This window comes from Lepisosteus oculatus, chromosome 7 (genome assembly GCF_040954835.1).
Source record: "Lepisosteus oculatus isolate fLepOcu1 chromosome 7, fLepOcu1.hap2, whole genome shotgun sequence".
Classification (NCBI taxonomy): domain Eukaryota; kingdom Metazoa; phylum Chordata; class Actinopteri; order Semionotiformes; family Lepisosteidae; genus Lepisosteus; species Lepisosteus oculatus.
This window is the reverse complement of record NC_090702.1, coordinates 19,796,432-19,810,747: the sequence shown is the minus strand read 5'-3', so window position 1 is coordinate 19,810,747 and position 14,316 is coordinate 19,796,432. Positions and strand designations below refer to the sequence as shown.

The 14,316-nt window shown below is 36.2% G+C and overlaps 1 protein-coding gene across 1 annotated transcript in view; it reads left to right on the top strand.

The window, feature by feature from the left end:
* The window catches only part of otogl (otogelin-like), a 74,718-nt gene extending 60,757 nt beyond the window's left edge, over window positions 1-13,961 (top strand). Inside the window, exons 45-57 of the mRNA XM_015352926.2 lie at window positions 786-998; window positions 2,011-2,115; window positions 3,317-3,424; window positions 3,601-3,702; window positions 3,879-3,983; window positions 4,304-4,344; window positions 4,582-4,645; window positions 5,103-5,281; window positions 5,389-5,493; window positions 5,876-5,995; window positions 6,992-7,037; window positions 12,772-12,851; window positions 13,319-13,961. Coding sequence (XP_015208412.2) covers window positions 786-998; window positions 2,011-2,115; window positions 3,317-3,424; window positions 3,601-3,702; window positions 3,879-3,983; window positions 4,304-4,344; window positions 4,582-4,645; window positions 5,103-5,281; window positions 5,389-5,493; window positions 5,876-5,995; window positions 6,992-7,037; window positions 12,772-12,851; window positions 13,319-13,519 — 1,469 coding nt within the window. The 3' untranslated portion in view covers window positions 13,520-13,961. The remainder of the gene's footprint in view (window positions 1-785; window positions 999-2,010; window positions 2,116-3,316; window positions 3,425-3,600; window positions 3,703-3,878; window positions 3,984-4,303; window positions 4,345-4,581; window positions 4,646-5,102; window positions 5,282-5,388; window positions 5,494-5,875; window positions 5,996-6,991; window positions 7,038-12,771; window positions 12,852-13,318) is intronic.
* Window positions 13,962-14,316: the final 355 nt, after the last annotated feature.

Here is a 14,316-nt window from a genome sequence, read left to right as displayed (position 1 = left end):
CTGGTTATCACAGCCACTGGGTATTTTGCCTTATCTAAACCTCATACAAAGTTTACAGGTGACAAAAAATCTGTACTCTTAGAGCCCATTTCTGTCCCGTAGTTTACTAACCGATATATGTACAGTATATATTGGTGGGACATTTGTTTTCACCACTTGAATGAGGCATCCAGCTATCATTTTAAACAGAATGGAGATGGGTGTAGTATGCAGTAATCACAATTATATTATTACACAATTTTAAATAATCATGAAAAAACAAGAATAACATCCAGTACACAGAGGTAGTGAACAGGTTTTGCTAAATCCAGATCTCACAGAAACTGGATGCTACTTTTATCTTGAAGTTATGTTGTAGCGAAATATACGCCAAATATACTTGAACCTCAAGTGTTAACCAAGTTAGTTCAAGTCACTTGATCATAAACGGGCCCTCCAAACTCTGTAACATTAAATACTTTATCCCTCGTCAACCTCAAGGCTTACAATGGTATTTCATTGCAAATAAAGTATGTTTCTGTGAAGACATTTAATTTAATTTAATTTAAAATCATTTGATTTTATATACAAGGGCTGTGGGAGTGTTCTGCAAGTCTCTACTATCCCCTATTTACCAGGGGATCTAAACTAGACATGTCTCTTCCAGCAGCAATAGCAGTGTTAACTGGCAGACTCACCAGATATCACACATACATGGATCAGTACTCTGACCTGCTGATGTAGAGCTTTAATAGATTTAATTGAAAACTGGAATAGGCTTGTGAATATTGCCGTTTCACCTCCAGTGTGCACTGACAATGAAGGACGTCCCAGGGCACCGGGGGAGGTGTGGAATGGCTCTAACAAAGGCTGCTGTATGTACAAGTGTATGGAGAACGGGAGCATTATTGCAGTGGAGCCAGACTGCAGTGAAGTGCCCTTGCCCATCTGTGAAAGAGAGGGAGAGTATGTATTAGATGTTATCGAAGAAGGAGCATGCTGTCGAAAGAAAATCTGTGGTAAGTTATTGAAGGTAATGGTATGAGACCAGTGTTAGACAATGTAGGCTAAATTATAGATTTAGATATAGATGTGACCCTCAGATAGCTTGTGAAGGTGTGGTTTGCTAAATGTCCCAGAGCAAATATCTAGAAATAGCAAAAAACATCAGTCCTTAATTTAAATATGTAATATTTTGGATGCCTTTTGAAACTCTTGTTAGTATGTTAGTATAAAGCACCAGCAAACTAGTGGTCCCCACACTGACACTGTTAGCATCTCACTGTTTTTTAATTTTTTTTAAATGGTCAGTTGGTGTCTTTCTGAACCCTTCCAGGATTGTAATTCTTAACTGCTAGTCCTCTCTCAAGTAATACTGTACAATTTACTTGCATTTTACTCTGTTCCACTGACTCACAGCTAACACTAATGATTTATGAACTTGGTTACATCTAGTTTCTTAAGCTGAAGAGTATTCTCAGTATTCTCCCTTCTCAGTCAGTTATAACAAAACAGCTTTTCTCTCTTAATCTTCAACAATCACTAGATCTTCACTAGCAAGCATTGCAATTCCAATCAGACTTTCCTAGCTGATCCTCTATAACAGAACTTGCATCCTTGACAGAGCAGCAGCCAGACTGTTGTTTTCTCATACAGTGGGGGCTGTCCTTTACAAGAAAAGGGAGTTTCAGGACTCAACACAGACTGAAACGCTTTTCCTCCTAGCTTGTCTTATAAGGCTCTTAATTAGGTTAGAGGAATGACCAATTACACACTGATTCTATCCCACCAGCTCCCTTACCTCAGTGGAATTTAACTCCCTCTGAGCACTAATTATTCATTCAGAGCAGCTGTGTCTCATTTAACAGGTTCTCTCAATTAACAGCCGAACACCTTGACATGGTGCCAGTAGATCTGAATATTTTGGATCAACGATATCATAAGAAGTGAAATTAAGAGTTACTTTTTCTTTCAGTAGATGAAAAAGTGATTGATGTGACAGACCAATTCCCCAATTTGTTTTGTTTACAGAGTGCAATTTAACAATCTGTGACAATGAGGTTCCTGCCTGTGAAAATGGAAATAAACTTGTGATCGGATACAGCACCATTTCCTGCTGCCCAGAGTACAGATGTGGTAAGCCTTCTGTTACATAGCTTTATGCTCCAGTTACAACTGAATTATTAGAATACTCCATTAATCATATTTTGGAATAATCATTTCTAACACTATTAATAATTGGTTGAAGGGATAAACTGCTGGACAACAGTTTACTCAAGAGAACTTTAGATTGTAGACTTTGGCTTAGACTTGGATTCCCAAACCTTGATACTTTGTTTGTCTGACAAGTGGGAAGGAGAGCAGTATCTTGCCACTCTCACTGGTTGATCAGTCAAGCAATTCAAAATGTTAATTGGTAGAGGCAACATTAAAATCCCTTCTTTGCCATTCACTGGATGTATTTGCTTATTCATGAATAATATGTGTATCAATTACTCGTTCTGTGGTGTGATGCCACATGTTACAAGTGGAAGTGACCTGACATATATGGTTTGTGTATGCCAATATATGGTTGTATGCAAATGGAAACATGAGCTTTCTACTTGAAGCATTCTTTCCTTGATACTCAAATAGGTACATTTTCATTATGTGTGGATGGAAATACAAAGGAGGCTGTAGGCATAGATGTTAGTATGTAGAGTCAATGGAGTACAGTCAGGCATAGATCCCTGCAAGCCCAGTTCAAAACTAGTGTTAGAGGTAAATCTAAGGTTAGGGGTAAAATTTAGCAAAGGAATCATGACATGGTTTTGTTCTAATAATTAGTTGAATGGAAACATATACTATAATCATGCTCGAGTCATTACTTAAACCTCCTAGCACTTAAATCGATCACTCAAGCTCTTCTACTGTAAAATAAGTGTCTTAAAACTGAACTTATCTTTGTTCAGTCAACAACACAGTTTTTGTTTACCTTAGCCAATTTCATCTTCCAATATAATTATGAATAAATGCCTTTAATTGCTATAAAACTTGAAAGTCTCAAAGCACCATCCTGGAATAAGTAATTTTGCAGCTGGTCTGTTTTTGTCTTTTCAGGAAAATAAACAGACATGAAGCCACAACGATTTCAATTACTTTTTTATGCTTGACTGGCAAATTGATACCATAGAATTTTCATTATTTTCACGTGGTGGATGTCTGTGTATCAGAATGATCAAAATCTTAATAACGGAGTGTATCTAGTATATCTGTATTATTACTTTTTTACAGCTGATATTTTAGGCATGTCATAAGCGATGTGTTGTTGGCTATAATTAACCTTCTTGTTTAACAGAATGTGATACCATGGCTTGTCCAACTGTGGTCCCCCATGAATGCAGAGAAGACCAATTCCTGGTTGAAGTCAGAGAAGACAAATCCTGTTGCTATTCCTTTCTCTGTGGTAAGTAAAAAGAAGTCCCAATTTAATCACTTAATAAATAAGTAAATGTAAAATTGTTCATTGTTCTGGACTGTTAGTGTGTTAATTTTTATTTTATACTAGTTTCAATGTGAGGTTCCACGATACCAGTCACATTTCTGCAGCCATTCCTGTTAAATATGTCTTATTTCTTCCAGTATGCGAGTCCTGCATTGAACCAATTCCCTCATGCAACGATGGCGAAATTCTTGCAGTTGATCTCAATTCCACTCAGCGTTGCTGTCCTCAATATCACTGTGGTAAACCATTTACCTTCAGATCACTTCCAATTTAATTTTCAAGACTGTTAATTTGAAAGTATAATTTAGTCTGAGTTTTTCCCTGAGAAACAAGTTATCAACAAGTTCTAATCTCAATTATGAATTCAGTACGTGAAACACAATTGACTTTTACTTCTTCCTTTATTTTCCTTTAGTCTGTGATGTGAATCTGTGTCCAGTAGCTAATATAGAATGCACTCATGGAACTGTTCTGGTGAAGGAGAATGTCCCTGCACAGTGCTGCCCAGAATGGAAATGCGGTATCATTTTGAATTTTATTTTGTAAGAAAATATGGAAAAATAGGGTACTTTTCTTAATTATTGAAAGGCACACAAAATGAAAGCTGGTAGTTTATGGCCAAGGTAAACATTCTGAAGTTGTTTTTGATATATGTTCTTAGAATTTATGATTTTATGATAACAAATGACAAATTATATATTCCTTTTTAGTGTTTAATTGCAGTTTTAACTTATGATTTAAAGAAAATTTCTGAGGGCTGTTTTTTAATTTAATGAATAACCGTCTCTTTCTTTAAGCTATAAAATATGGTCTTCAGGTCTCGTTGTTTGTTTTTAACAGAATGCAGCTGCCAAAATAGTTCTGTCCCGTTTTGTCAGGTGGTAAGTGCTTGTTTTTCTTTTTTGGGGGGCCTTTCAGCATTAAAAGCAGTAGTCATAATACCAGTTTAACCACTGTGTATAATATATTATATTAAATTGTATTGTATTGTATGAGCACAGCACTGTAAAGATTTAAGAAAGTTATAATTAAAAGTGCTGCTTTAAGACTGTCTATATCAGCAACGTGCTATGTATCTAAATTAACTTTTGTTTTCTCCCCCCCTCCATAAAAAACAGGGAGAGATTCAAGTTGAGGATCCTAATTTTACCAGTATCTGTGGCTGCACTCAGTACTTTTGCAGTAAGTTTACATTGCAAGTAAAATCAAGGTTTAGCAGCTGAGCCGTGTTGATCACAGAGGTCACAAACAAAACAGCCACCCCGTCGGCAGGAGGATACATTCTTGCCAGCACAGTGTATTTCATTGTGAGACAGCAGTTACTCACTTTGTAATAAACAGAGATGGATGAAGTGCTATAAATAAATATATGGTGGAGAGGGAAAGGAGGAAATTGATCAGCCAGGTGTTCAGGCCTCTTGAGTCTCCAGAGTTGACAAATATGTTTTCCTCAGAGTTCAATTTTGGATTTAGATTTTGAAAACTCATGAATGAGATAGAAAAATCAATTGTTGTTTTGTTGAATTAAGCATAAATCGGACTGAACACACCCAGAAATAAAGAACCGTCTGAACAGAAGATTTGGTACGTGGTCTTATTGAAAGATGAATCAGTTTTGCTGTGTATTTGTTTCTTGCAGAGAAGGCAGATGTGTGCCTGTTTCAGGGAGTCACCGTGCTGAGCCCAGGCCAGTCCATGGTCCAATACTTTGAAGGGGACCTCTGTTACACAGTGCAGTGCTTACAAGCAATAGATATTGCCACGGGTTTCCATGCTATGGACGTGTTCACTGTTAACTGCTCGGAAAAATGCGGCGCTGTATGTTCACATCATTTTACAGTTACAGTTTTAAAACTTTGTGCTCTTGATTTTTGCCCTTACTGTTCTCCAACTACTGTCTTTTCTGACTTTTTCCTTCCTCACAGCACCAGGTGTATGTACCGTCTTCAGATCCTCACATATGTTGTGGTGGTTGCAAGAATGTTTCCTGCACTTTCGCCAGTGAGAATGGTACAGTTGACTTTTACAGGGTAAGATATTTCCCAAAGAAATGTACTGTATATACTGTATATAAAATAACACGCTATAAATAGACACTGCTGTATTGTATATAATGCCTGTTATATTGTATGATTAACTTTATGTCTCTGCCAAGGTTTGCAATTTCATAAAATAAATAAAACTAAAACAAACATGAAATAATTGCTAAGATACAATTTAACTTTTCAAAGTAATCTCTCATGTTGCCTGTAATGAAATTACAGTATATTTTTCCTTCAAAACAATGTTAAAGTGCCCAGTTTAGTGGAACAAACTTGTTTCTACATTGGTAAAGAAACCACTGAAAAACATTCCTAAAATTAGCAGCAGTTATTCCCTTCTGTAACTCTGTGTTCTTCTTTTGAATTGTAGGTAGGGAGTACATGGGTTTCAAACTGCACTAGATATGACTGTGTGGAGACAGCAGTTGGGGCTGTGGTACTTGGCTCAGGGGTTGTCTGCCCACCTTTCAATGAGTCTGAATGTATACAGGTCTGTACTAAGGCATCAACAGATCATTTGAATTTTGACGGAGCTTCAGTTTTCAAGGTTTTTTTGGACTTAACAATTTCACGGCCCTCTAGCTTGATGATTTGTAATTGCTGTTGTCCTTTGGTTTCTGCTTGAAAAGTATTATTTTGTTTTAATTTGTCACTCCAGTCACTCCTGTCCTGTCTTGTGTTTTTGCCATTTAATGAAGACCAAGTGGGAGGATTCTAGATACACAGTGCTGAAAAAATATTTATAACTGCTTTCTTATTTTTATCATTAGGAATGTTTTATTTCACAATGTAATGTCTGCTCTTGCCTCCTTTTTGATACTACAGTTGTGTATACAAGAAAACAAAATTGGCCAAAAACTGTTGTTTGAGGTGAAATTTTAATAGTGTATCTTGCAGTGCCATCTAGTGTTTAAATATCTTTGAAAGAACTAAACTTTCTAAAAGAAAAACTGCTCATTAGCAGCTGGGAAGGTGTATTGCTTAGCTTTCCTTAACCTTCAGTGAATGATTGAAGAAGACAATAATGCTTTCAGGTTCAATACTTTATTGCCATAACAAGTAGCTGGACTTTGGTTTGGTAATCTCATACAATTAAAAGACATTCAATACAAATATACAGTACAACATAAAGCCAACAATAGATTGCATCCATCCAGCACATCTTCAAATACTATACTCAACGCCCACCAGTAATAAAATAAATAACAGTAAGAACCGATAGAATAACAATGAGCCATGCAAAAATGTCAAAATGAAAGCGCAGAATTCCAGAAGTACTGTAAATCATAATAATGGGCTTTTGTTCTGTCTGTGTTATGTTGTACCTATTATACGTCCCACATAATATTTGCCCGGATACCAGGTCAGAATAAACCAGCTTTTAAAGTGTTAACTGTGACTCCATGTTGAAGTTGGCATGTGTCTTTTTCGTGGCGCTATACTGGCACAATCTTCCTTGATATATCCTCTTATCCTCTTGTTCCAGAATGGGGGCAATGTACAGAGCTACATCGATGGCTGTTGCAAGACCTGTAAGTTACCCAGGACCTTGTGTCCAGCTTGTTTGGCTTCTGGGAATGGAGTGCTGCGTTATAATTAAACTCAGTGGGTGGGGGTTCAAATGAGAACAAAAAAAAACGCATGTCGCATCCCAATCAAGGGAGGAGTGCAAAAAACACTGACTTGATAAGAACGACATGGCTTATTTGTGGCTGCTGGTGAATGCCTGTTGCAGACTGCTCGTGTGATTAGTCTGACCCCCGTTATTCTGGAGTATAACTGTGTAATCATCACCACACGTAAACCATTTCATACTGTAGGTGCTCATTTCAGCTGTATTCCGAGTTTTAAAGACTCTAAACGTCTTCTTTTGGGAAAGAAAAAACATTTGACATGACGCTTGTTCATTTGATGTCTGCTATCTGTTAATATAAATGTCACATATGGAGGATTCTGGTAAAGCAGAGTACAGCTCTACAGTATGACTCTGTAGGTTATAATCAAGTTGTTACGTTCTTTAGGAAGTTCTAATACATGTTTCTTTTTTAACTATAGTGCAGGGTTATAGGCAAATGTAACAGAACACAGCAAGTATGTCTAATAATTAATACTTTTACATTATTCACAACATCCGCTACCACTCATCAGACAAGTTTTACCCTTAGGTTATCTACTGTCTACTGTATGTTGACGACATAACCTAGCCCTAAACTGTCTATCTGACTTTTGTATGTTGCATATCATGCCTGTTAGTCTGGTAAAGGAGATAAAACACCTCAATTTATAACCATTTTACACATCTTACAGATATTGTAACACTTTACCAGGGTCTCAATCATGTTTATTATTAAATGGTTATATCATGTTATTATATAGTTTGAAGCATACGATTATTATGCAAACATTTTAGACAAATATAAAAAGTGACCTCATTCAAATAAATACATTTAGAAATCTTAAGAATTTTGGGAGGAATGGACAAATAAATCTCACCCTGTCTGATGAAATCATGAACTTATAAAGAAAGATTAAGATTCACTTAGGATTGTGAAAAACACAATTAATAGAATCATAATGGAATACAAAGTCCAACTGTAGGGTCATTATCCACTAACAAATGTCCTGTTTTTGCATTATTTATTATTTTAAATTTTGAATATGTTATATATTATTTAATGAAAATACAATGCACAGTTTTCACTGCTGGAAAAAAGAACGGTTTGTGTAAACAAATTTTCCTGTTTTAAGTTGAAAAACAAATATAAATAGGCTGATGTTTGAGTCTGTAAATGACTACTTCATCTTCAAGAATTGGATAAGATATTTAAGTTCAAAATCAAAAGTTTAAAACATAGAAAACTCCTTTGAATAAAAGCATTTTCATCTATATCAGCATGTTTATATTGAAAGACTGTTATACTTCAGAAAAGGTTTTAGCTGTGGATGCTAGGAATGTTTTGCACTATCTCTGAATCTCTTGCTAACCTGATGTGCTCAAATACGCAATGTTTTAGAGGGGTGCCCCGCAAACTAAAAGCATGTGCTCTTACTGTGAGAATTAAAAATTAAACTTTAAAAACAGAGCCTGAAAACAGCTTCTGCCTTTTGGCATTTTATGTAAGCAAGAAGCCTTGATTTTAATGCATGCTTGAATGAGCTGATTAATATATTGTGTAACCATAAGTATATAACATGTTTTCTAAAACACTGCTATTCCTGATAATTCTGCCAGGTTCTGGATTGGGTATATTACCATTTACCATTAGCCCAGTAGCCCCAACTGGTAGTACTAATTGTGACACAGGTACTATTACTGTTACTGTATTTTTCTCTTTTTTATAATAACAATGCATATTTAAAATGAAGGAATGTAAAATGATTTCATTATGATTTATTATGCCCCAAATTCTAACGCTGACATTAACAACACAGTTTACCACAAAAAAAATATTTGACAAATTATAATAAAAAAATAATCAGATGATTCTGTGATTTAAAAATGTAACCCAGATACTTTCTCAGAGTTACAAAGTTTCAACTCATTTAAGTTTTCTCTTGAGTTTAAAACACCTCAGAGAAAGTATTAATTCGTGAAATTTACGGTTAATGCCTTCTAACTATGACTTTACCTCAAGGATCTGAGATATGTCTTGAGCTGGTGTGGTGTTATATTCCTTGAAAGACTAACACACACCTGCATGTACAGTATGTGTGGGGATGTGAAACAGTAAAGGGCCCTCAATATGAAGTATTGTTGTAAATATTTGGTACTCTGGTTTGGAAACTCAACATTGAGATTACGGCATTGCTCAACATTGAGTAAAATAAAATAACAAAAATGTTTTTGTCACTATCTCTGACCTTCAGGGAAGTGGTACTAAGGAAATTACATTTTGCGATCTTCAAATAATCATATTTTTGCTTTTATTTTGTTGATATGTGTTATTTGGAATGATGGATGTTGTACTCCCTATAAGATATGGCATAACTAAGCATTTTTTCTTGGAATGACAGATTTAGAATTTACTGCCTTTAAAATATGTAAGATCAACTAATGCTTTGAGTCTAAAAAAATGTTTTACACCCTAAATGTTTCATTTTTTCACATTGCCCTTTGGAGTCTTTTAAAGATTTAAACATTGTAATTCATTCTTTTAAGAGATAATTAGAAAATAAAAAGTCAAGCAATAAAAAAGCAAATTGGAAGAGGCACCAAAATCTATCATCACAAGATTGTGAAATTTCTATTTTTCAAAGCACCTGTCTCCGTCGAAATTAATACACATTTTAAAAAACAAAAGACACAACAATTTAAGCAGTAACTGTTCACTAGAACAATATAAAACATTGGAGATCCCTTTCCATTATTTTCTAAAACCTAGGCATGATATTCTTTACTACTGTAGTGTTCTACAGGTTTTTCTGTTAATAATAATAATAATAATTGCTTACACTTATATAGCGGTTTTCTGGACACTCCACTCAAACCGCTTTACAGATAATGGGGACTCCCCTCCACCACCACCTGGATGATGCGACGGCAGCCATAGTGCGCCAGAACGCTCACCACCAGCTAAATTACCCAATATGTTTCCATTACTTTGGTTAGAGTGTGGCAGAAAAGATGTTGGTGTGTTGTTTGCCCTTCAGTGCCAGTCACATACAGTACTGTACTCTTGTGTTCCCAGCAAGAACTGAAGTGAGAAAATTATCTGAGATCATTTCAAATAATCAAACACAACCATACATCAAAAACGTCAAACGCATCAGAGGCTCCCAATGTGTTGCACTGGTAAAAGCCTGTCTGACATTACTGTAAAATGGATATACAGTAATTTTAAGTACTGTGGCTCAGAGTGCTGAGTGGCTGTTAATTCATACCTGTGTTTGTGTGTGCATGTGTAGGGAATAGCCTGGTAGTATGAAGTACAGTGGGGTGTGTGACACCAAGCCACCATAGCAGCTGTAAAGGCCTGCTAAAATCCTCAACAGCTGTGAAGGTAAATAAGTGCTAAGAAAGAACATGATCCCCACTGAGATGAGATGCTTCTTGGTCAGATTTGTGTGATAGCTGGTGTGCCTCAACCACCCCATTTTAAAGAATGTCTTCCACTGTTGGTCTTATACACTCCAATGTATAAAATGTCCTATGGTGACCATTAGTCATGACAGGAAAAACAGTGAAATTTGGAATAAACCAGGCCCAGTAAATAGGCTGCACTTACAGTATACGATGGTCCATTCTGTAACTCATCTTGTTAGTTCAAATTTTGAATGAGTCAAGAGTATAATTTGATAGCAAAACTGTACCTGTGACTAGCTGTCCTCTTTAGAAGGACTCTGTTTACACTGTTTAAACCAAGAAGCAGGGGGCAAGACGTGCTGCTCCAAACATATTCATTCATCATTCATGGACTGGATTATGGATAGTGAAGTCTGGGACAATCAGGACCGCCTCGACCAACCCCAGTAGCAACTGTTCTGTGAACCTTATTGCAATTATTTCAGTGTCCACTAGATTGACCACTACCTTGTCTGTTCAGCTTCACCTTGTGCCTAGAAATATTCAATTCAACCTACAACTCATAGTCAACCTGTGACAGTACTCAGCCATCCACAGACACAGATTGTCCACAGTGCCTGGCCTGGTCTACCATCTTGTCCACAATACTTAACACCTGTGAAGAGTCAAACATTGGTTTGACAAGCATGACCAGGAGAGCTAATGAGCCACAAGTATAATACTTTCTTTAAAATGGAAGCATTAATATGTTTCAAAGGAAAAGAAACAGACAGGTACCTGAAGGATGAAATGAGCACCGATAGCATCAAAACTAGATGTTAGGTGGAGAGAAATACAGAAGATCTCACCAATTGGCCCATTCACTCAAGGGCCATTTGTTCTGGGATCCAAAGACAGAGGGGAGCTCATTAAGCATAGAGAGACAATGGCTCCAGGAAAAAAAAAAACACTGATTTACAGTATCTGCCGAATAATCTCTCTACTGTCCGTCAAAGGAAATGTAATTGCTAAAATCTTCCTCAGCAACCTTATCCTTGCTCTCCTTGGTTCTGTTGTAATGGGATTCATTTACAGGACAGAAAACTGTTCAATCTCCACCATCTCCATTCCAGAAGCAATTTCAACCTCAGTCGTCAAAGTGCGTAGATGCAGGTTGAGCTTTGCAAGCCTCGATAATGTCACTAGCTGACTGTGACCAGGTTTAACCCCGTGCTGGAGTATTATTGGGTAGGAGAAGCCAGGGGTTGGCTGAGATTAAAAGAAATTGGATGGGTACTTGGTAAACTTAATCTAAAAATATATATTTTAGAGAATAAGCCCCACGCTAAAACAGTCTGTTCCTGGTAAACCTGTACCATTTCCAATGAACTATAATATAAGACGAGATCCTGGAATTACTTTTTATATTTTATGTAGCTGCCTATAAATATAGGGTCGTCATCAATGAGAATGCTACATTAAAGCAACTTAGCTTTAGAAGAATAGACAAATTCTTTAAATGTTCTCAAACGTTCTTGAAAATTACATCAATATTAACTTATTGGAGTCCCTTTCTCAAGATGGCTGAAGCTAGAGAAGATGCATCCAGAAAAGCTCTGAGCTTTTGGAGTGTCTTAGACAAGAGTATATGTCGCACAAGCTACAGAAGGGAGATAAACAACACAAACCATGTACTGTACCCACCAGTCCTGTCAAGCACCACCTGCCAAACCTCTGGCAAGAGTGCAGACTGTAGATCTCGTATAGTGCACGCCAGCCAACTCTGCACTCATAGAACTCCAGTAAAAGCAAGCCTCACTTGGCTTCAATGGAGAGAGACAGACTTACATTCAAAATGTTGTTTTTCATTTAGAAATGGCCTGACATGCATGTTGTGGAACATGGGGGATGTACTCTTTCAGTTTCTTGCTGAACAATGGTGGGCAAATGATTTCCGAATTGGTTATTAATAGGGGCAAATTTAGTGATGGATGAAAAAAATATATGTTCCGTTGACTGAAAATAATTTAAGGGCAGTATATAATAAAGACTGAGTTGTAAGACATTGAATAATCTTTTTTTTTTGTCTATACATTGTGTTATAGTATAATGCCATGGGTTTTATTCAGATGAATTTATGTTTTTAAGTGAGTTGTGCTAAGATGGTCATGTTCTTTAGGTTCCAGACGTTTTCTCAAGATTTCTTTTCCAGCGATAAAAGGTTTTCCTTTTCAGTTAATTCTGTTATTTCTCTGTATTATCAGGTAAAGAGGACGGTAGAGCCTGCAAAAGAGTGACAATCAGAACGACAATCAGGAAAGATGACTGCAGGAGCAGTGCACCGGTGAGCGTTCACAATGTAACATTGACAACATAGCAATTCTTATAGTCATCAGCAAACACCACAATATTGTAAAATCCTGGGTTCAGTTAGGGTTGTAGGCATTCAGATGAAGGAAAACAGAGCTTTCACTGAACATTACCAAACTTTATTGGGAACCAAAATAAAGAACAGATTAGAATTAAAAGAAGAAGCATAACTGACACAGCGTGAGCATGCATTCTCTTCTCAACCGTCCACACCTTGCTTCCCCCTGGGTCAGAAATGAAATAAAACTTCTCTCACGCTACACAAATTACCACAGTAAAAATAACCTACATAATAACATAAAATACAAAATACTGAATATGTTAATTCAAATATGTCTCACAATATGGAGAATTTCAAGGGCTTATTTGTTTGTTAAAGCGATTCACCTTCTTCCCCAATGTGCTCTTGCATTATTTTCATTGCTTCCTTTTTATTTTCAGATAACTGTATACTCCTGTGATGGGAAATGTCCTTCAGCAACCATTTTCAATTTCAACATAAACAGCCACGCGAGGTTCTGCAAGTGCTGCAGGGAGAGTGGGCTCCAGAATCGCACTGTGCAGCTCTACTGCACTAGAAACAGCACTTTTGTTGACTATGTGTTCCAGGAGCCCATGGATTGTTCTTGTCAGTGGAATTAGTCTTGCAAAACGATTATTTTTTCAGGAGATTGAGAATTGCTGAGGCACTTACTGTTGCTCAGCCCTTATTTTATCTGGGATCAAGTACTACAATGTTACTAATTACACACTTACAGTAGATCTTCAAATATATATATATATTTAGCCAGTCACTAAGTTATGGGTAGTATTTTTTTTACTCGTAGTAAAATTCTCTAATTTTAAATTGATTTGTTTTGCTAGTATTATCATTGTCAATAATACCGCAGATGCCAAATATTTTTTTAAAATATACTTAATTGCTATTGGGTGTATTTTTAAATGACTTGTAAAAAACTGATCTGCAGCTCTATTCTACAGCCCTATGATATACTGTACTACAATATTACTCTTCCACAATGATGTTTCTGCAATCCTTCTATTGGTGTTTCACACATTCTTTCAATAAAAGTCTTCCAATGAAGCTTAATGTATCCTTCTTTTACTTCCTGCTCTGAACAATTCTTTTACATTGTTGGAACTTTTTAGTATTTTGGTATCTATAGGCTGTTTTCACAAATATAAACCCACTTTGTTTTTTAAAAAAAGCTTTAAAAATTAATGCTTTTGGAATGTTTTTTTATCAACAATATTAATTTCTTTAGACCAAAAGCAAAATTGTCATAAAAAATGTTCAAATTGTGTGTTTTTAATCGTTTTACTTTTCTTTCACCTGTGAATTCATAACAATTTAAACGTCTTTTTCCTGAATTAAAAAATAATGCTTAAATCGATTTCTATTATATTTGCCTCATAATTTTGTCAAGGCTCAATGTCTT